The 23,663-nt window shown below is 40.0% G+C and overlaps 1 protein-coding gene across 5 annotated transcripts in view; it reads right to left on the bottom strand.

Annotated features, from left to right (window-relative positions):
* Positions 1 to 7,249: 7,249 nt before the first annotated feature.
* NPAS3 (neuronal PAS domain protein 3) overlaps positions 7,250 to 23,663 on the bottom strand; it is a 639,348-nt gene continuing 622,934 nt past the window's right edge. For all 5 annotated transcript variants that reach the window (XM_076345013.1, XM_076345010.1, XM_076345011.1 and 2 more), the window contains 3 exons: positions 17,366 to 17,513; positions 14,179 to 14,294; positions 7,250 to 11,541 (listed from right to left, as the gene is read on the bottom strand). In XM_076345013.1, coding sequence (XP_076201128.1) covers positions 10,232 to 11,541; positions 14,179 to 14,294; positions 17,366 to 17,513 — 1,574 coding nt within the window. In that variant the 3' untranslated portion in view covers positions 7,250 to 10,231. The remainder of the gene's footprint in view (positions 11,542 to 14,178; positions 14,295 to 17,365; positions 17,514 to 23,663) is intronic.

The raw sequence follows: 23,663 nt of genomic DNA, 5'->3' as shown, positions 1-23,663 counted from the left end.
CAGGGTCTTACGGTAGAAGGGATGGTTACCATCATCTGATCTGTCACCCATGATCAGATTTGTTCAGAAAAATATCTATACAATTTCTGCTTAAAGGGTACGGTATATAACGTGCTGGCTGATGGAACTTTCTAGGGTATATGCCTATCCAGTAGCTGCTTCCTTAAGATGTTTGGTAACTTGGATTGTATGTATAACTTTATATTATGCACTTGATATTAAGTCATACTTCTTTGACTGTAGGACTCTATACAGCTGTGATGTATCTTTATGCCAATGACAAGACTACATGTTTTAGCTGCAAATACTAGCAATGTGATAACTCTAGCAACTTGAACACTGCTTTGATTTGTTTTTTTGCTTTTCTGCTTTTTTATTTGCCTAAGAAATACATGATAGTTTTACTTCCTCTTCAGAACTCTTTCATCATAAAGCATGTGAGCAATCTTTCCTTTCAAACAGGGAAGACATGCTCTATTTCTTTATACCCTTATAACCCTTATCTTTAAGTTATGCTTCTCTGTACTGACTTACTGTTTTTGCAAGTTATTTTTCTGAGCATGTCTGTACTGGCTCTTACAGGGTCAAGGCCTTGAAAGCAAGCCAAACTGATTTGGGGGCCTCTTTCCTTTGTTTCAGTGGATGTCTGCCAGAATATCTAAGTCTTGCAGCAGCACTGACTTGGCTGAACTCTCCTAGAACAACATCTCTCCCACCATACATGGACTACCGCATTTCTGATTTGAAGGTGCAAGGGAACCAAACAAGTACATATAGGATATAAGCAATAAGCCTCCACAGGGTGTAGATTAGAAGGCTCCCCGTGTGTACCTTTGGTGTGCTATGAGGCAGTAGGCCAAGGGTTAGTTTCCCAAGGGATGTCTTTGACCTCCTCTGGATCTCAGTGTGCTTGATGCATATGTTGTCAAACAAGCTCAAGACAGACTGTTGGGATCATTTTTTTTCCCCACCCAAACTAAAAAGACCTCAATTATGCTTATGGAACTGGGGGAGATATTTCCAGTCACAGTGGTAGAAAAGCTAGCAAAATATACCTAACTTATACCTAAACTGCTGCCAGGATTCACTGCTGAGAGCCTCTTTCCTCACCCTCCTTGTGCAGGCTGCGATCTTTATACCCCAGCAAGCAAGTAAGGGGACGTGGTGTGCGATTCACTCAGCTGTACCTTGCAGTCCCTGAGCCCACCTCTTGCTGTTGTTAATCTCCATGGAAAAAATTGCTTCTCTGGCATCAGTCAGTAGTGACACGTACTCAGAACAGCCACATGCTTCAGGGGTACAAGATCCCAAATGTCTTAGTGGGATATTGGGAAAATTGTTGCAGTTGATGTAGCACCCGTTCTCTCCAGCACCCTGGCCAAGGCAGGGGACTCTTTTGGTATCCTTTGGCTGTGCTTGTACGAGAAGCAAATGCCCATGCTGCCTTTTGATATGCAGCTTAGGTAATGCAGATACAGCTCTTTTCGGAAGCTGTGGGACAACATTCTGTTGAAAATGAGGTTTTTGCAATGTTTTTGTGATTTTGACTTCATCATAGATGACTAAAAGCAGAATCCAGTTCTTTCCTCATCCTCAGTGATCACATTCACTTCTGCAATAGAAACATGCTAGGCAAATGCAGATAAAAGCTTTTGTTTTCTCCAGAGTAGTTCTGGTTGCCACCCTGGGGAGGGATCTGACCACTAATAAGTTATCAGCAAACCATCAGACCTGGTACTGTTAACTTCAGTGTATCAGTGATTCCCTTCTCTCATCTCCACACAAAGCAACCTTAGGTCGCATTTATATAGCAGGCCTCCTTCGAGTCTGTGTCCTGATTTAATATCAATCTAATATAGATTGGTTAGAGATAGTCAGCATGGATTTACAAAAGGGAGGTCATGCTTAACAATCTTGATTCATTTCTCTGAGGAAGTGACAATGACAGTGGACAGGGGTGAAGAAGGAGACATAATTTACTTGGACTTGAAAAGGCTCTCAATACAGTGCCACATAACAGATTAATTTATAAGGTTAGCAAGTATGGGACTGATGGTAAAATACTCGATTGGATATAAAATTGGCTTGGTAACAAGGGCCAGGGAGTGGCAGTAATGGTTATAGATCACGCTGGGGAAGTGCTATGCACCCAGGGGTGTGTGTTTGAAGACATTGTGAAGCTAAAAAGCATGGGCAAAGCAAAAAACAAAGGTGGTAGAAAAAAGAGGAAAAATGATGCCATACAGAAAACATGAAGGCATGAAGCTACAGCCTCATGGGAAGTGAACAATCACGTTAACGTGCAATTGGAAATTTCAGGTAACGCTCAGTGAAGAAAATTATCTAGGAGCTGAAGGGGGCCAAGCCAGGCCCCTCAGCTGCAGGTATTGTGGCAGAGGTGAAAGTATAGAGAGCAGCAAGGACCTTTCCTTTTAAGTGGGAAAGGTGGCAAAAAGCAGAGCTTGTTCAAAGTGCCAATGAGCAATAAGTGGGAGGCATCTTCTCAGAAACTGATCTTACCCTGCAAAGATCCCTGGGTCTTTGCTATGGGGAGGAATCACAGCATTTAGGGTGTGTTTTCAGCCCAAAGTAAATCTTTGGAGAATCCTAGTTCTTTCCATTTGCTATAATCTAAGGAGGCTGGACTTCCTGAGCTGAAATCAGCTTTTGTCACTATCCTGCAAGACGCTGTCTTACATGCTGTAATAAAGCAGAGAACTGACTAGAAGAAAGAAATGAAATTTTAACTGAGGTACAGGAGAGACTGCAAAGGATGCTAAGAGGCCTCAGAGATTCACAGTACTGAATAGAAATTGGAAGCTGCTTTCAGTGAATACTAACCTCTTTACAATGTGCTGAACTTCCCCATGTCTTGGATGATACTCAAAGAAGGGCTGGGAAGGCTGATGCTGGTGCTGCCATCAGGGTTTGCACTGCTGGTAGTTCAAGAAAATACAAGCTTCGATGTCCAGCAGAGTTTCCACCCAAGTCCTTTGCTTTCTTATTAAAGACCCAGGCAGCCAAGCCCACTCCCACAGAGCGTACCTGGGAAAGCAGAGTCTTCCCAGTCCTACCTGTGCCTCTGCCTCACTCCCCACCCGTTTTAAAGGCAGGAATCTCTGGAAAGATCAGACCATGCAGTTTAGGAAGACTGGGAAAAACTTTTTAATTAAACAAAAAAGAGCGGCTCCCTTAGCGTGTGAGTGGTGTGTACAGGATTAGAAAGGAAACTTGATGCACTGTACGAATTAGCCAGACTCATTTGTCTGCAGTTCGTGCTATAGGCTCTGCTTTGTTATTTGCTTATGAGTATTGGCTCGAAACTTTGGTCCTGTTCCTGAAGCCATTAAAGTCATTAGTCAAGCTCTCATTGATTTGAGCAGGACCAAGACTTGACCCTTTGTGGCTATTCAGAGGACACAGATAAACTTTTAAATCAGTCAAGGGTGTAGACTCATTCTGCTGGGGTCAGACGGTTAATACATCCTGTTCCTGTCATTTCCGCTATAAATCTGTGAATGCTTTTAAAACAAGAGGAAAAACTGATTCCCTTCCTTTTGCAAGAAAATATTACGTTCCCTTTTATTACAAACAAGACAGAGGTCCTTTTTCTCAGGAAAACTTGTAATGGGAAAGGTAATTTCAATACTTTCCATGTCTCTAGAGTCAGTGAAAGGTAATTTGAGACAAAGTACTGGGCAATAAAGTCCTCTGTCTGCAAAGCAATGCAAGCCTTCTCCCACTGACTTCCCATAAGCCTTTATTGGGTCCTGATGATCTTTTTGCCTGGGCTTGAAGTCGGTACTCATTGTACTGTTGGTGCCTACTAAAAGATCCCTTATTTTCTGCACTGCATCTAGTCTACACAATTCCTACAATCTCTGGAATTGGGAAAGGTTTTTAACTTCCTACAAATGTAATCAAACTCATAATTATTGACTTCATTTGCATGGCTTTGGACCTGAGTTACTAAGCTCTCCGGTTTTACTTCTAGAGTGGGATACTTCTAGAAATGTGATTGTTTATATTAAATAATTCTGAACGAGACTGGGCTTTTGTTTTGCTGAAAGACCCATCTCATGGTGATTGTGGAAATGAAAGCTGTTCTTCCACTCTCTCCTGCTGAGTTTAGGATTCTCAACAAAACTGTGGTGGAGAATACCCATCCTGATTCGGGTCAATTAAAAGCAGAACTCTGCATCCTTGGCTTACCTTGGGTCCTATTGCTTTCAGAAAGATCCTGTTTGATTTGGTGAAAGAAAGTGTTGGCGTGATTGGATATGTTTTATGAAAATTTGGTCTTGAGTGCTATTTGGAAATTTCAAAGCTATTAGACGAATCACTGGGGTGTTATTTCAGCCAGCAAAATATACCTGTTCATACACTATATAAACACTACTTACGCTGAGAGAGAGAGGATAACAGCTTCCAGGACTCACTCCTTTTGATGAAAAGATGAAGGAATAGGTGGAAGAGGGGAAGAAAGGACCTTTATTATGCATATATACATAGGTACTACCCTGCCCAGTCTGAAAGCCCAACTGGCTTTCAGAGGTAGCAGATCTGTGTGTCTGTGTGCATGCATGTGCATGTTTTATAAATGGTTTGATCTTACCTGAGCATCTGTGGCTCTGGTGACATCCCATTTGTTCACATTTCTGTAGGCTCCTTGGTAAACTCTGGATAGATGACAGTTCATTAAATTAGTTGACAATGCACATCCAGCCTTTCGACCCTCCTCCCCCAGCCCTAAAGTGAAAATACAGAAATTACAATGGCAAGAAGGAAAAATACTATGCAAATACCTCTGAAAGCACTGACACATTTAAACTACTGCAGTTCCTAGAATCATAACAATAAATGTGCTGTCAGGGGCATCACAGTTACTCCAGTGACATGACCACCGTGCAATAGCACCAGTGCAAGCTGTCAGAGCTAGTTATCTAAGTAGTCCTGAAACATTTTTCTATCACTGTAACTTTTCAGAGTCATGACGCTTTGAAAGGGCCCTTTTCCCCTTGCAACTCTTCAGGTGGCTTTTAGATACCTGCATATATCACCTTGCAAAACAAGTGGTTGAGGAACAAACTTTCCAGAGATGGCAGTTACTGAGATCAGTTGTTTTAGGACATGTTCTTTGATGAAGTGACTTGACAAAGTTTGCCCAACTTCCTGCATGGCAAACAGTTTTTCCTCCAAATATTAGAAAAATAGCAACTAGACCAACCCCAAAGAACCCTTTTGAAAGGATTCAACCCTTTCAAGCAGTTGTTTTTGTTTCTTAAAATTGCTACAAATAATAATTTACAAACTCCATTCCCCAGAGCTGTATCGATGCAACAGCATCACTATAAAAAAATCCCCCATGAAACAGCCTTTCCATCATTTTCTTTAATGCACAAACTTTCTCGTTCAACTGGAAGTCTTAGAGCAGTTTATTCACTTTGACCATCAACTCTGTGCTCTGATGCAATGTATAGGCAATATGGTTGAGGTTTAAAAAGCCTTTATAAGAATTCGGAAACACCCCCCTCAAACCCCTTCTTGGAATTAGTGGCTTTAGATAATTTTGGTTAACACTTATTTGGAACAGGCACGTTATTCTTCCATTAAGCTTTATTCTAGTCATTCTTCCAATCTCCATTTAAATTGTTTTCCTCTCGGTTGGCATCCATACCCCTAGCTACCTCATAAACAAGATGCATTGCCAACTGGAACATGTGAGCAGAGCTGAAAGCAGCACTGCTAACCTCTGCTGCTTTCTACCCTCTGCAAGTTGGAGACATATCAAACTCGGTGCTTGGAGCCTGGGAAGTGGGAATCCTGAACTGCTTGGAAACTCAAAGAGCCAGACTTCAGGCTACTAAGCCATTGGGCTGGCTCACCGAGCTATAACTGTGCATACATTTTTTTGTGGGTTTTTTTTGTTTTATCAGCCCAGCAAGCCAGATTCACATGCTCTTACTTCAGCCGAGTGTATCTTTTGCTGTAAAAAGATGTGCTGAAAACTGTGCAACTGATTAGACAGTTTTACTCAGCTTTAATAAGGCAACCAAAATCTGATCCAGAATGACTAGCCCAGTAGTTTTAATTTCTAAGTGGACATACAGAGGAGGAAAGATTTGGGCACTCAAAATTGCTTACAGATTTTGGCTATGGGCAGCACTGTCTTGATTTTACATGCCCAAAATTTGTGTTCTTAGAGGTTGCGTACTCAGCAATATCAAAATAAAATATGGAATCTGGAAATCTTTGTCGCAGGTGGGGGAGGCACTGTAAAGAAAGCCAATGAATGAAGGAGAAATGCAGAGACCGCGTGAGCAGTGGGTGAGAAGGCTCCTGCTCCCCAGCCCTGCCATGACCCAGCCCCTCCTCGTGCGTGCCACAGCCACTGCCAGCCAGCACACAGAGATGGGTACCTGGGGCGGCATCTCCTGTAGCATAGCTTCGCCCTGCTTTTCCACAGGGGAGCACATTTGCTCTGGGCCTTTTTTCAGAACTTATGCAGGTGTAATCGCCGATGGCTGCTCCCTTTTTAGGGTCAACCACTGCGTGTGGATGTCTGCGTAATCACAACTGTATTTGAGGTTTTTTTTTTTCCCTTCAGTTGTCAGGTCAAGGCTTTTTGCCTTGTCTTTTCTACGCTGGTAAATGTTTCTGTCCTCAGTTTGTAAGGCAGAAAGTCTAGCCACATGACACCAACAACTTACATGTTGCCAGTCTGGGGAAGGAAAGTACACATTTAAAAGAATCAGCAGCCTAGGTAGGATATAATGTGACTGAAGAGTTTCACTGTAACATTGTAGAGTACAAAAATGAAAATATAAAGTGCATTTTAAATGATTAATGTACAAAAGCTGACCTCTTCCAGTGTGCATTAATCAAGAAAAAATGCACACTTTCTATAGTGGTTAATGTTGCAGGTCCATTATTCAGCTTTGATAATGTGCATAAAAATGCTCAATATGACAATGAGTTGGGGTAGCTGAGAATTTAGGATGGTGGCAAGTTTGTTGTAGTATTTGGATTAGCATTCTTAACCTACATCTTGACAGCTTCTTTTCTTCATTTCACAAGCGTTAATAAAATCTAGCTTTATCCTCTTTGATTTTTGGTTATTTTTTTCTTGGTTTTGTTTTGTTTTGTTTTTTTTGGTTTTTAAACAAAACAATTTAAAAATACCTGCTCAAACAAATACTACCAGCATTCATTAGTCAGGATGGTTATATGTAAAAGAAATGATGCCAGATAGTAACAAATCCAAGAGAAGTTTATTATGAAAATGGCACCTGCGGGATGAAAAAAAATTAAGTTACATAAAGACAACCATGTATGACATGTATGAGAATCTACAAAAGTATAAAAAGAACCCTGTTGTAAATGAAGTATGTACATTTCTGATTTGCAGCATTATCAATGATCAATGAAAAAAATGTTTCAAATAAGCCAGGCACTCAAGAAGTTAGATTCGGTTAGCTTAACACAAAATAAATGTACCATAGCTGTCACTTTTTAACATTTTAATTTTTTTTATATTGTAGAGTTGGTAACACTGCTAAGATTTATACGAACAGAATCCCTTTCCCCATTATTCAGCTACTTGGCACCAGTCTCCTCATAAAAGATTTCATATATTTGTACAAGAAATAGTTAAAAACACAGACACAGTCTTCACAGGTAATGAAGTTTTTTTTTCATTTTGTAATTTTAAACACTATGGATTTAGACAGCAGCTGTGATTATCTGTTAGTTTAAATCACCAGAAATCATTTTGACACAACACAGAAACATTTATAAAAAAAAAACCAAAACAACAACAGCTGCCTAGCTGTTCTTTGTAGCTGATAGGTGCACTCCTTTGATTGTTCCATAGCTAGAGTAGAGCTTCCAAAATTAAACTTTGCATTTCCCAATCAGATTTCTCGCCTTTTTCAGACCTACTTAAATCCTTCCAATGGAACCTTTAAAAGCTCATTAATTAAATTTGTGGCATCCAATTCCTTTTTCGCTATTACTTCGCTGTGGCTTGGACCTCCTACTTCTCAAATTCAACGCTACCGCAGGAATTGACTCGACGCAGTGAGCGATCAAAAATTCAAAGGACAGCTGAGTTAATATATTAGCATTGCACACATAAGCAAATATATATGACAATTCTAAGCTCAGTTTCCTTTTTAAACAATGCTGGTTGACCTTTGAAAGCATTTCCTATCTCACTGGTAATTGCTCTACGTATTACTCCGCCAGCCTACCTGGGAGAAAACCAAAGAAATGCACCCTCTGCTTACAGTTCGAGCACAAGGGACTCTGGGAATGTTAACAACTGAGGCTATATGGCGTCAATTTGCTTAATATATCTGAGCATTACTCTGTAGTGCATTGTGGGGTACACTGGAAGAGTAAGTCATACCCAGAATTCCTCTGTGGGAAAAATGGCTCCATTAACCTTGAGCTAGTTAAGAGTCTTTTATCTCTGAGAGTGAAGAAGAGAGAACGAGAGAGAGAGAGAGAGAAAGAGAGAGGGGAGAGGCGGGGAGAGGAGGGGAGAGAGGAAGGGGGGGAGAGAGGTTTGAGAATACACAACAGCAAAGCAACAGCAGAAATTAAAAGGTATACAGACAGTGGAAGCAGCATAAGGTGACATTACAGAGGAAGGCCACCACACAAAAACCACTAACCCCCAAGAATCACTGGTTCACTAGGACTGCAGGAATGGGACTTTACCACTCCGGACTAGAGATAAAGCACAGAGAAGACAAAGGACAAAACAACTACATTAGCTTAGTATATACTGCATATAGTAACACACATTGAAACTGCAATGGGACTGACAGCCAAGGACACTTACACATTGTACACATTACAGTTCTCACATCTGTTATTAGATGCCTTAACAAACAGCTGCCAAAGATGGAGTGGAAGAAGAATTTATATTTGACAGTCATTTGGAGTGTTTGACACTACACTGTGATTTCTGGCAACAAAGACAAAATAGGAGATTTCTTTTCTTTTACTTAATGTGCAGTTTTCAGTTGTAGTTATCTATTTCAAGCTTATTAACCCATTCTTTAGTTTTAAAACATATTGGTTTCAACACTAGAAATAAGGAAAAAACAACAAAAAATACCCAAATCAAAGAACAAAAAGAAATTTACAACCTTCCCTCTATAATATTAAATGAAAAACAAAACAAAACATGTTAAATAGTTCTTCTGGTTTTTTTTTTACTCCGAAGTGTTATTTGATGTTGTAAAATTAGCCTCAGTTACACTGAGAAAAAAATAAAGCAAAACAATATGCACCTAAGAAACTGCTCCTCGCGTCAATTAAATTGAGTTTTCTGTTTTTAAGCACTTTTTGAAAAAGGCTTCCTGACCCATTTAAATTTGATGTGAGGCTATGCTTGTTAGTTTGGAGGTAAAAAATTTTAAGTCCTGCAGCAAATGTTAATGAGGGCTTTTGTCTTAACTAACCAAGGAGACTGCAGCACCCGACTATAAACCAGTACGGAACACATTCTTTCCAAAAAACCCAGCCCACAAGCTGCATATTGTATGAAGACATTACAGATTAATAAATGATAGCACCATGGTTTTAGAAATTAAGTTAAAGTTTCAGTAATTAACATTTAGTCCAACTTTTTAACATTCTAGTCACAGGCCAGAAATTAACTTTTTAAGAACCCAAATTATTTTATGTGCAAGTAAGAAAATCTTAACCATAAAAAGAGAATTAAACTCTGCATAAAATTCTAAAATACTATCCCCTATTTTTAAAGGAATTAGGAACAAAAACCCCTTTTCATTTGACTTAGTCAAACAGGGCACATTGTTTATGCTTGTCTCTTTTAATCTTGATCATATCAAGATCATTTTGAAGTAAAACCAATGGTTGTCACTTTAAAATCTCTTTACCACAACACTGAGTATTCTATGGCAGAGGCATACACATATTAAAGGCATCTTAATAAAGATGCAAAGGAAAAAACACACATCTTAGAAGAAGACAAAATGGCAGGCAACTGGTACTTCGACTCTCTGAAGGCAAAAATAAAAAAATATCTTTACAGTAAAGAATAAGTCAAGTTAAAGAGAAAGGGAATGAAATGGGGACCATCATATTGAGAGAATAAGCTGACCTGCTCAAATTCAAAGTGCTAGAATTAAAGGTCTAAATTAAAACATAGTCTATGCCTCAGAGTATAACACTGAACACAGTATGTGGTCATATTTCAATCCTCTTTCCGTTCCAGAGTCTGTGTAGTGTGAATGCCATTGCTGTACACAGGAAATGGAAGAGTGGAAAAAAGTCCTTCGGCAGTTGTGAACACATTCCCTGCAGGCATTTGGGTCAGACTGGCCCCGCTCACAGCACTTCCAAACGGTCCCGACATATTGAGTCGGTGAACGTGGTGGTAGAGCATTTCCATCGGTGTTTTAGGATCCAGCCCAAAGCTGGGGCTGTTAACATCAACAAAGTTAACAGCGTGGGTGTTGGGGAGGAGGTTGCCCTGCATGGCTAAAGTAACTTCAGCTGGAGCATACCGAATAGTGCCAGTGGTGTAGACCCTCTGAGCAGCAGTGCTGGTCGCAGCAAGGGTTCCCGTTACCCTGTGAACCAAAGGAAGAACCACATTGCCTGCTTGTAACCTCTGAAGGGCTTCCAGATCCCCAGTGTACAACAAAGAGTTGGAAGTTGTGGGACCTCCTGGATGTTTGTCCCGTGGAGATGCTGAAAGTGGGGGTGACAAAGGGTCAGAGGACACAGGAGCCAAGGCTGAGTTGGATGAGGTGCTGAACTGAGTTTTACGGCTGGCAGTATTTTCAGTCCCTGGCGGGGTGAGAACGGAGTCTGGAATGGAGACATGTAAACTACTGCTGGCTTGGGGGGAAGGGAAGTGCTCGGAGCTGGGGGGCTTGGTCATACTGTAGGGTGATTCATTCCTTGAGATTTCCCTGTTGGGTGGGTAATTCCAAATACTGCTATCATTATCAAAATTGATAGGTTCTGAGATTTCTGTTTTAATTTTGAGCACTGAGGCACTGTTTGGTGACGAGAGCAGCTGGGGCTGGTCCACCAAAGCTGAGTCAAGTCCATTTGGACTTGAGGTGCTTGACAGCCTTCTCCGGGTCATGCTGCCTCCCTTTTGCTTTTTTCTCCTCTTCTTCCTCTTTTGATGTTTGCTGGAAGACTGGGCATTTACTTCCCCTGCACTGTCTGAGTCCTTGGCACTGTCCGAGGTCAGTGATTCACAGTTCTGCAACCGCAAGTCTGACTCACTCTCAACATAGCGCTCCACCTTGATCTGCATAGAGCCAAGAGTGCCAAAACTGTCCTCAGGGGCCTTTTGATTCTCGAAGTCAGAGTTTTCAAAGCTGTCATCACTGTCCCTGCTGTCCTGGTTGCTGGAGCTGTTCCCATCATCATTACAGTTCATTTCGTTATCCGACTGATTTCCTGACTTTTTCCTGTCGGATTCAGGGTCTTCACTGTTTTCTGACTGGTTTCCTTTCTCATCTGACTTTGAGTTCTCATTGTCCTCTGGAGCAAAAGGAAAGTGAAACAAACCATTAGCAACAGGAACATAATATTATAACCCAAGTCCAGATTTCTACCTACCAATGAGATCTGATTGCTGTAAACTTTTTTGGCAAAAGGCGTTCTCTTCTGTAGAGCCACAATTTTTTTGCAACATTGTGTTGGGAGACTTTTGATCACCATGAATCTCTCTGACTCAGGATTGTTAGTGCTCTAAAAGCCTATGGTATATGGCCTTCACCTTGATTGAGGGGGGCCTTTTCATCTGCTCGCTGGACAAGAATCATTTTGACAACTGTGAGCACAATGGCATTGTAGCTGTGTCATCGAAAGAGGAGTCAGTGAACAATCCCATTATGCCCATTATGTTCTGGTGATTGTTATTTTACATCTGTGTTCTCCTACTGTGGGCAGGCACCCAGGTGTAGCACTATTTACTAATGAAGATTCTAGTCCTCTCATCTCATTTTCCTCTCACCGTTGCCACTTTCGAAGTGGCACAGTGTCTCTGACTTCAGTGGAATTACTGCTGATTTCCTCCTGTGTGAGAGGAGAAGCAGGTCATATATGTATAAATCTGAATGAATAAACCAGTTATAACAATTTTGTTACATTGCTAGACTGTCTTCTCATATTCCCCCGAAGGGCAACAAATTAAAAAAAAACCCCAGAAAAAAAATTTCAGGCAGTGAATTAAATTCTCGATTGATCCAAACCATCTAAGGGCCATTGAAAATAGCCCAGTTACAGCACTGAGAAGCTGTCACTCTCCTTGCCTGAATTCATTTAGTTGTGTTTTAGATTTTTACCTAATTCTAATACGGATGAGATAAACGCTCTAGCCCACTGGACTCAGGCAGCCAAAGCAGCTTTGAGAATGAATACTCTCCATTATCATACTATGTTTGAAGGGGTCATGAAAGGCTTCAGGAGACCCCGTCTTTTACAGACCAGCCAGAAATCTTTTGTTGGGAAATAAAAGATGTTTTTTCACTCATCAGAGCCAAGTACTACCCTTTTCAATATACTCTTTTTAGGGGGGAGAGGGGAAGGGCCAGTTTTCCTCTAAAGATTGGTTACTCCTGGAGCCATGTCAATACCAAGCAGTTTCCCAGAAGTGCTGGAGAAGGTGGGCTTGACAGGGAAGCTGCCTGAGGATTTGGGGCAATGCATTTCTCAAGTCACTTAGTGGGACTTTTGTTTGAGTCACCAGCAGCAGAGAGACCCTCCCGTTTGAAAAATAAAACCCACAGAAGCAAAGTAACAGCCACAAACCCCTAAATTTCATCCAGCTTTTTGTTCCACCTAGGGCTGAATTTCTCCTACAATTTTTTTTCTTGTTTTGAAGATGCTTTCTTTTAAGGTCACAGTTCCTAGCTGGTCAAGAGTGGCCTTAGGGTGAGGTAGTCTAAAGCTGCACAAAATTTGCCTGGGATTTTATCAGAGCTTGAACTGAACTTGTTGGTTTCATCCAAGATGCTGTTCCGATTTCAAGTTCCTTTGGCATTTCTAGTTAATTCTTTTGTAAGAAACAACCCCCTGCCTCTGCTGTCTTCCAAGACATCTCCTTCTGAGATGTACACATCTGTGCACCTTTGAAGAATGCTCTCTTGCTCTGCATCAGCCTTACGAGTCATGAATGCACATACACTTCTCAGCTGAAGAAACTTACAGTGCACATGGGAAATGCAAACTGTTCTCCACATGTATGTTATTTGGTTATTTAGGAACCAGACAGCATAAAGGAAGCACTGGGAATGGGTGAAGAGATTCCCAATGATGGTGGGCAACAAGCCTATATGTGTGCTAATATTGACTTAAACCATCAAACCAAGCTGTCAAAGGAGAACAAATAAAGGCAAAAGACAAAAGAGAACAGCCATAGACACGAGAGAAAAATCAGATCTATATATCGCATACTATGGCAGAGTAACATCCTTAGTTCTTGGGCCACAGGAAACCATGCTCCTTTCAAAGCCAGATGATCTGTACCTGTGCCTAGGTAACCACTTTTAAAACTAATGGGGAATGTGTGAACCATCTGTTCACTGTGCACTAATTTACACATTGAGTTTGACAAGTACATTTAGCTTTTAAAAAACAGCTGAAGTCCCAGACTTAAAGACCTTAGAAACAAGTGCTTGAACCCGTACCTTCTAATAAAATACAATTCTTTTAACCCAAGAAAACCCTCAAATTTTGCAATCTTCACTGCCCCCTAGCGAGACTCTTCAAAAATGTATTTATACAGGAAAAAGGGTCATAAAGATTGACGTATGCCTACTCTGGAAAGATAAGAACTAGAATTATATTCAACAGTTACAATCCCAGGTCCTCTCCACAAGACACAATACCTGTTCATGAAGCTTAGCTGGGAAATCAAATATTTAGTTCAGTGCAATGTAGGCAAGGATGTGTGCAGAGCATGAAGAGAAATACTGAGGAAATGGAGATACCGTGGAAATGCTGGTCATTAAAAGATTTTGCTAGTGTTTTTCAATTTAATTTTACAGGGCTTTTTTGTTGTTGTTGTTGTTATAAGGGAACAATCCTTGAGAAGTAAAAGCAACTGGAAAACCAACCACATGGCTCTCATGATATGAACCTTTTGGGGGTGTAAAGGCACAACATGTGTGTTACCTGAGTTGTCCTTTGAGTCCGATTCAGAGTCAGAGGTCTCCGAGGATTCTGAGGTTTTCTCTGGCAGATGGGGAAGTTGTGCAATATCCATTGGAGTGTCCTTGTACTCTGGGTTACTGAAGAGGAGACAGCAAATATAAACACAATTGGATGATTTGCAGTTTCATGGTTTTTTCCCTCTTTTCATATCAAAGTTCAGGAACAAAGAAGATAAATAGGAAGAATAGCAGAGCAAACACAGAAACACACATTTTCGGCTCCTCAGAGCTTCACAGCAGGGATTTTATGAAGGTTTATTTTAATACTGCTGTCAAATACTTATATTGACCAGGTACTAAAACTCGTTTGATTCTAGTGAAGTTTTAGAGCTATCAAAGAATTCTTACTGAAGTGGGACACCACAGCTTGTGTGATATCTAACAGTAAAGTTACACTGTGTAATCATCCAACAACAAAATATCTCGATTTTGATCCCATTACTGTGCCTGGAAGGACAGAGAGGGTGTTTTAACTTTTCCAATCTGTTTCTCTCCCACCGGCAATGTCTATTAGAGTTATCTCTGTAACAATGTTCTCTATCAACCTTGCCAGAGCCCTTTCAATACCTGTTTTTCTCAATGTTCCTGTTTTCCACACTTTAATCAAGCAGACCATACATAAAGTTAGTAAGAAGGTGCTCAGTTGGGGCTAGAATAAATGACCACTGCTCAAAAGAATTTGGCCAAAAAATAGATTAAAAAGGTTATATATTTTTTAAACACTGCACACATGCATTCACATCACCAAGAAACCAAAAGCAACCACTCTAACTATATGACAGATGCACATGTGCATGTTAAGATGCATATGTTAGGGATAAAGAACTGTCAACACACCCATTATAATCATATCTTCATCTGCTCATGTGGCGCTCACCTGTGACTTGTTAGCAATGAACATGACTGCAATGTAAAAAAGCTACACTACCGGAGAAACTGAACCCCCCCGCCCTATGCTTTTTCTTGGTTTGTACCTTTTAATATGTGTTCCTTTCCCAAATCCGTGCAAAGGCAGGGGAACAGACACAGCTAGACATAAGTGGCATAGGAATGTTGAAAATAAACAAAGTCTTTAATCATTTTTGAATAGGTGAGCATTTCTATGCAGTTCAAATTCCAGCCCGGTGATAGAGCAGAAAATCTGCAGTCCTGCGTAGAACAATATGAGGCAGCACTGGGGGTGACTGACACACTATCACAATGACAGTGTGCCCGTATTCAGCCTATTACAGTGTCCTGTGAAAATTCAGAGTTCACACAGTTCGCATTGAAATGCCATTCTTACGATTATCATCTTTATGGTTTTGTCCTGACAAAGTGACTTTATTCTGTTGCATCCCAGGGCAGTCCCCAAATTTGCCCCCTCCAAGCAAATTTGAGGGCTTTCACACTGTGCATAACAAGTTGCTAGAACAAGAACAGCATTAATCCTCCCTGTCACTATAATTAGTCTATCCTTTTACAGACAGCTGAATCATACTTTCTAATACATGGAAATGTATACAGACCAGTACTCCTGCTAAGAGTAGACCTAATTATGCCTTGATCTGTCATTAAAATATTATTTGGACATTTGGATCTTTCGTGGATTCCAGTACTAGGAGAAATCTAAATTTAAAATACAAATTCAGTGGAGAAGTTAATCTTTCTCTAACAGACTGGTGAAGGGAATGCAGCAGAAAAATCAAGTGCTGGGAGGAGACTTGGGGAAGACCACACTGCTTTTCTTTTTTTGTCTGGAAAGCAGCAAAGGGGACAGAGGCAACTATTCATAATTCTTATGGACCACTTTTCCAGCTAGAATATGAGCACATTTCTGGGCATTTTGAAGCCCTGTTAGGACTAGGGCAGTGAAGCTGTACTTCCAGTTCAGGCTTAAGCTGACCTCTTGAAATGCTGCATTCTGCCTCACTCTTGCAAAAAGAGACAAAAAAGTAGCAGGATAAGGATATATTCAGAAATGACCGTGCTCAATCATAGCAGGACAGGAAGATGCAAGCCCCAATGAACACTCCACTGCTGTGGAAGGCTTCCCACAGTATCCCTCAATGCTCTCCTGCCAGGGGTTGCTTCCTCCTCTTCCCCAAAAGGGTAATCAAAAGTATTTCAACATGCAAGTTTAGGCAGGCACAGTCTCTTCAGGGCTTGCTGGACTTGGCATAATAAGCCACAATCTAACCCCTAGACATCACTTTGAACTCTCATGGCATCAAAGGGAATGTAACAAACCATGACAAGCAACTTAAAAGGAGAACAGGCCAGAAAATGACAATTGCATTTCATGACAATCTCAAGGTTTCAAATTTTATTTGTTTGTTTGTTCTGCTCTGGAATGAAACAGAAAATCCCCCAATCTTATTGAACATTTTCACAAAACAGAATGTGTCGAAAGGTATTTTCAGATGAGAAAGGTCAGGTTTATAATTCACTGTCTCTCAGTGACTGTTGATCTTCCCTTGAGCTCAGAAACCAGTCCTTTAAAAATACTTGGGCTTCGGTAAAAAAAGAATTTCTCAGGGAAGAGCCTTTAATTCAAGATACTACTACTATTTCTGTTTAAAATAGTTCTAATAGTTTAAAATAGTTTTAATTGCTACTTTTATTTTTAAACCCCATTTTGCATTTTTCAGTGTGAATACTGTCTGATGGTTACAGGAGCAACATATTAGTTCAAGGCTTTTCTCCTGAGAAAATTCATCTCTCTGGAGTGAACTGGCAAACACCTTTCAGAGACCTTTTTGTAGCATTCCAGAAGTTTGCTTCCATGCATTTTCAATAGCCAAATAAACCAGTGCTCAACACTTCACACCACATTTTATAACACAACTACTGAAAGTTGGTGTGGATCATTTTTATCTTTGAGCTCAGGTTGAGTAGATTTCAGGGCAGTGGAGGCACGCAATCAAATGGTGGAGGGTTTATTTGAAGACTAAGGCAGCATAATAATTCAAGAATATTCCAGTGTACTGAGACATGGCAGATGTCTCAATAAATATAACCAAATGGCACTGCGTTTGAGGTGGACCATATGAAAAGTTCTTCTCCTTAACTTTCTCCAGTAGGCAATTGTTTTTTCCCTAAAACTCTCACCAACAGAGACAAGCAACAGAGACAGCAGTTCAAGTGAGAGAAGTGACTGGAAGACCTACCTAAGAAGGTAATTGACCCAGATGATATTCTTCTCACTTGCGTTCTTGGCATTGACAGCTATGGTTGCACTAGACTGTATCCAGATATAACCTCCGTTCTTCTGCATCCAGCGATAATACTTTGTTACACATTGACCCTTATTCAGCACTGGCAAAAAAATACAAACAAAACAGAAGTGAGACATAGTGCGTGTCAGAACTGTGATAAAATGACCTTCATTGTACAACAGGCCACAAGTATGAGCAGAAGATACTTGGCTTCCTTTAGGCTTAACGCAGCATCCCAGTGAGATGACAAACAGGATCTGAAGTTCAGTATAACTAGCTGTACGTTTTACAAGTTTTTAAAGTATAATTTTAATCTGTTTTTGGAAACTCTAGTGGAAGAAGAAAAGTAAAAAGAACTACAAATCTCTTTGGTTCACAGAATACTTATTGCTGTGTGGACATTTTCAATGCACTCAATGTCAAACTATGAAAAAAAGAAAAAAAAAAAGAGGCAAATTTATATGTGATTTATTCATAGCTCCTAGGTAGACCTCTTTGAGAGTCTGGATATTTGAAAGGTTTGGGAAGATACTCTACCCCTGCTGCTTTGATCATTTCTCCTTATTGCAGGCGATATCAACCACTGAACTTATACATCTGTTTCTTTGATCTTGTCAAACAGAATTTACAGTTCTCAGATGAACAAAATTTCCACTGGTCAGTGGGGGGAAAGTCTTGGGAGAATTTACTTTCTACCAGAGCAAAGTAAATCCACAAACAGACTGAGAAAGAGGCCTAAGGGAGGCACAGAATGGCTTGGTTAGAGCCAAAGAGTGACAGCTCTCTCCGATGTTTGAAATATGCTAGGAAACAGAGAAACAAGTAAAAGCAATCAGTAACGTGAAACGGTGTTATTAAACGCTCACAGCAAGAAGGCTTAAAAATACAGATGTTTAAAGTAATACTTCAGCCAAAATATTGCCAAGTTGAAACGGGTTTGGTTTGTATCTGATGCTTCAGTGTCAGGAAGAGGGGATGAAATGCAACCCTTTCAGTGGAAGAGAGCAGCATAGTTTTAAAGAAAACCTAAACCATACAAAATCTGGGTACTATTGTTACTGGAGCACTTACTCTCTGCATTTCTCACCAATCCCATAAAGCTTTGTGCACTAGAGGGCAGTGTGCATTCATATACACCTTCTGCTTTTGTCATGTCCTTGTCTCCGTCTGCTAAAATGAAAAACCTCTAACTGCTGTAATAAATTTGGCTAAATTAGCTGCTAAATGGTTATCTCAAGTAATATGTATTTGCATTAATCATCTTGCTCTAAACCAGAACAAGCCAGAGTCCTAAAGACGTAGTAAATTCATATTGTCCATTTAATTACAGCTAATAAGTGCTTCATATACAATAGTTTCATGAAGTACATTTTGATTTTTTTTTGTAGAGGGAAAAGAAAAAAGTCACTTTGGAAAAGAATAAGTATTTAACGCAGTTAAAGTTCCTACCATAAATGTGACAAACGACACTTTGGAGCTTTCAAGTTAACCAAATGTCTATATCCCCAATTATACATATGAATGTATCTATATCTAAATCCGTGTACAACAGATATCTACAGAAAAAGGTATTTACAAAGGCAGCCATACAAACACAGATGCTTTCTTACCTTGGAGGGATCTCCCGATCCCCACTCCAATTTTTCAACTACTGAATAAAAGAATGCATGTAAAAAAGTGCAATGTAAAGTGAATGTAAAGTGCAAGTTAGGTTCAGTTGTAATATGAACAAATATTTGTGATCTGGGTCCTGTTGCTTTTCAGCAACCTCTAGTTAACTAGGTGTCCTGGTTTCAGCTGGGATGGAGTTAATTTTCCTCCTAGTAGCTGGTACAGTGCTGTGTTTTGGATCTAGCATGAGAATAATGCTGATGTTTTAGTTGTTGCTAAGCAGTGCTTATGCTAAGTCAAGGACTTTTCAGCTTCCCATGCTCTGCCAGCGAGGAGGTGCAAAAGAAGTTGGGAGGGGACACAGCCGGGACAGCTGACCCCAACTGACCAAAGGGATATTCCACACCATACGACATCATGCTCAGCATATAAAGCTGGGGGAAGAAGAAGGAAGGGGGGGACGTTCGGAGTGATGGCGTTTGTCTTCCCAAGTAACCGTTACACATGATGGAGCCCTGCTTTCCTGGAGATGGCTGAACACCTGCCTGCCGATGGGAAGGAGTGAATGAATTCCTTGTTTTGCTTTGCTTGTACGCGTTGCTTTTCCTTTGCCTATTAAACTGTCTTTATCTCAACCCACGAGTTTCCACACTTTTACCCTTCCAATTCTTTCCCCCATCCCACCGGGGGGGAGTAAGCGAGCAGCTGTGTGGCGCTTAGTTGCCAGCTGGGGTTAAACCACGACACTAGGTTTGTTTCTAGCAGAGATCCGTAAGTTTCCCTAAATTTTTACTTTTGTATTCCAAGCTCTAAATATTCTGCTATGATAATTCAGTGGCTTCAAAACCTCATTATACAGCAGAATAAAGAGAAAATATGAACAACTGACTACCCAGCATTTCTGTCAAACCAATGTTGTATGCCACTTTAGAAAACAATCTCACATAAATTAGCCCAACTTTATCAGTTATGAAGAATAAGGGAAGAAAAGTACTGCTGTAAGTTTTGATTATGGTAGACTTTTCCATTTCAGTAAAATAGGACATTCAAAATACTCTGCTTGCAGCTGACAGTAAAACTGATATGCCTGGAAGTCTGGAGTGATATTGGCTCCTTTCTGGAAATCTGAACACGCACAGGTTTGTGCAGAAACTAGTAAAATCTATCTGCACTTGTATCTACTAATTATACTGTTGTCTTTATAACAGTTTTTATCTGAGGAGTTTACCATGCTATACAAATATACAAATACCAAAGGATGAATCCCCACAACTGCCCACATGCACACTTGAAAGTCAAGGTACCAGGTGAGTCACTAGCCAGTGACTGAAGAGCACACTGCAATTCTGCATAGTGATAGCTATGAGAACCCAGATCCTCTGGCTCTTTCAGTCCATTTCATCCTAGACAAGTTCTTCCTCCTTCAGTACTTTTCATATTGGTTGTTGCACCACTGGAAAAGTCTATGTCATGAGCTGAACAGAGCATTCATTTCAGAACTATGGAAAAAAAAAGGGGAAATTAAAACCTTATGAGTTATTTCTGAAGGAAAAGGTGCTTGCTTTTTCAAGAAAGATAATTCAGTGCATCGGAGCTGCATACAAACCATCTACAGTCAGCGTTCAGGCTCCCAAATTACTATACATCCAAAGAATATTTGAAATACTGTCTTGAAAATGAGCTTTCCATGGAGTTCATCTACCTGCAAATTCCCACTCTCTATTTGGCCAGCTCAGATATATTACTACATACACAGGATTTTCCTTCCTGCATCTGTCTAAAGCAGGTTTCATATGAGAGATTTGTGGACCACGCTCTGAAGGAAGTCCCACGATTCAATATAAAAATTCTCTCTGTAAAGAGATTCTCTGGCAGACCAGCTGTGCTGTGCTGCTAAATCTGGTTCTTACATCCTTTGAGAGCAAACTAGGCACCCCCAAGCCAGTTCTGAAAGCTCATACTATAGCTTGGGAAGAAATTTCTCAATGTGATGAAAGAGAAATAATGAAAAAAAATTGAAATGTTTTCTAATTTATGGTATTTTTTAACTGTTGGCATTGCCAAGCTGAAACTTAGAAATTAGATGAGAATTTTGAGAAAACAAGCAACTAGAAGGACACATCAGGAAGGGAAATCTATCTGGTTTATTGATAACCTAGTATTACTGAGTAAAGCCCAGTTTCATTTTGAGGATCGTCAGTTTGCAGGTACAGGGAGTCCATTAATAAAGTTACTGATTTTGAGAAGAAACAAAAGTAAAGAATTAGTCCACCCTAAGCTCTGCTTGTGAAGTTATGTTTTGTTACTAGCAACAGACCATGCATTTCAGCTTAGCATAAACTTCTGAAAAAGTAATGCCATGTAGACCACATCCTGAACTTATTTAGACTGTACTTAAGGCAAATCCCTTACTGAGAACCAGGGTTCAGCTCTGTATTTTGTACACTGAGAAATGCAAAGAGTTTTAAATTTCTGTTTGTGTTATACATGGAGTACCCTGTCTGGCAGACAATGCAGTACAGGGGAACGTGAGACTTGTGACCACATCGGTGGGATGGCTCGTGTGACTGAAGTTAGATGGGATTATGCAGCATTGGGTGTATCAGTCCATTTGTAAGAATAGCAGGGGAGGTGACTTCTCTTACAGGCTTAGTTTCTTCTGCTAACCAATACGTAAGTCTCCATGTTTAAAAGAAAGAGAAAAAAAGGCCTTGCTACTAAGCCATATTGTGTGGAAATACAGAGAAATCTTTCTAACACTGGATTTCAGCTTAATAGCCATCAGGAACAATCTTTACAATGAGTCTAACTGTGAACAGGAAAATGAAAGAAATCTTAAATACTAGGAATAGAATGACAAATACAATTATATGTATATACACATACATATATATACCCTTTAATCAAAGGGAATAACTGAGGGTTAATGTTTTAAAACCAGTGACCTTTACGTTAGCTGCACAGACAAATTCCCTAAAATGGTGGATGCTAAACTTGACTAAAATTTGCTGAAACGTTACCTAGTTACTCGATTTGAATTCAGTGGTTAGCATGCAAGAAATGCACGGTATGTCATGCTAAGAACTAAAAAAAAAAATCTCACTTATTTCTCAAAGTATGAATATATTGCTATGTACACAGTTCCCAACAGAGGGATTTCAGTTTTCCTTGGTAGCTTTGCGCACAGCAATATTCTTGTAGCAGTGGAGTGAAAGAGGGGGGAGAAGAAGAAACAGTCAGTGTTCTTTGCAGGAACCTATTTCTGTTAGAAAATCAAAATAAATCAGTACAAGTTTGTCTTCAGAAATATGGTTACAAAAAGAAAAAGAACATAGTTTCTTCCTGTAAGGCTGTTCTGAGAAATCAAAGCCAAAGCTTCTAAATAGTGAGTTGTGTTTTAAAAGAAGGAAGTAGCTTAATTCAGTTTGAAGAGGAGATGAAGAAATTGTGTATCAAAAGCAGTCTTTTAGCAAAGTCTCTTACAAAAGGACATTTTACTCATGTGCATATGCATTTAAAAGCTACACTATATTGCGTATTCAGGTAAGTATTGAGTAAATAGGAAATGATGAGATCATCTTACATATTCACACAGCTTCACAAAGACGCTCTTTATAATTGGTGAAAATATTGAGGTTACATCTGCTGTGCTATTCACCCTTCTCCTTGAAATACCTTTATCAATGATTGGATGGTATTGATACTGAATTCCCCTTGTGATAAACTTATAAGAATATTTTTAATTTACTGCATGAGGATGAAAATGCCATACTTAATACCATAGTCGGATACTTAGCTGCAGCCACAAGTACTCTTTCTACATTCACAAAACTTGCAGATGAAACATGAAAAGGAATACTGACTCTTTAATCTCTACTTCTCCACCTAAGGCCCAAGGCAAGCTGACAGGGTAACTTCGTTCTGGAAACAGAGGGGTTTTTATTTTTTTAATTCTGGATTACTTTTTTTTCTGCTTTTGAAAACTGTGGGCTGTAGGGGAATGAACCTGGCATAGACTTAAAACAAGAACAAGTTTCTTTATCTGAAAAGTTACAGTCCTTGATGCTTACAGGAAGGTCATTTTCAAAACCCACAGGAAAAATAGCATCACAGCCAGAAAGAGTGCATTAAGTGCCTTATTTGCTTGTAACAGAGACAGTTTTTCATTTATAACAGCTCTGAGGATCAAGTGAGCCTTTGATGTTGTAAGGACTTTTCTATAGATTTTGCAATTAGTGAGTTAGATGTTTTAAATAGTAGGTATCCACAAATTGGATTTTAGCAATGAAAAAAAAGTACTGAGCAATATTTAGCAATGTTAAATGAAGTTTGTTACTTAAACAGAATTACGAGCTAGATGATAGGAGACTTGTAGACATTTGGTGAGCAAACGTGTGCCATCTATATAATTCTCCACAAACACTTCAATTTCGGATCTACTACATGGGGTGGGGTGAGGAGGAGGGGATGTAAGCCAGGACAGTGTGCAAATGCGTTCTCTACCTACCAGGCCAAAAGCGTGGCCTCCACAGCAGATTGCTTGGGGAAGAATGCCACCTTCCCATCACAAAAGTCCCCATGGGTCACATCGCTCTACCTCCCCTCATTGCAGACAGTTGCTTACCAGCCCTGTGTGACT

The sequence above is a fragment of the Aptenodytes patagonicus genome, chromosome 7, assembly GCF_965638725.1.
Source record: "Aptenodytes patagonicus chromosome 7, bAptPat1.pri.cur, whole genome shotgun sequence".
Taxonomy (NCBI): Eukaryota; Metazoa; Chordata; class Aves; order Sphenisciformes; family Spheniscidae; genus Aptenodytes; species Aptenodytes patagonicus.
Note: the sequence above shows the minus strand (reverse complement) of the source record. Positions and strands in the feature narration are given on the sequence as shown.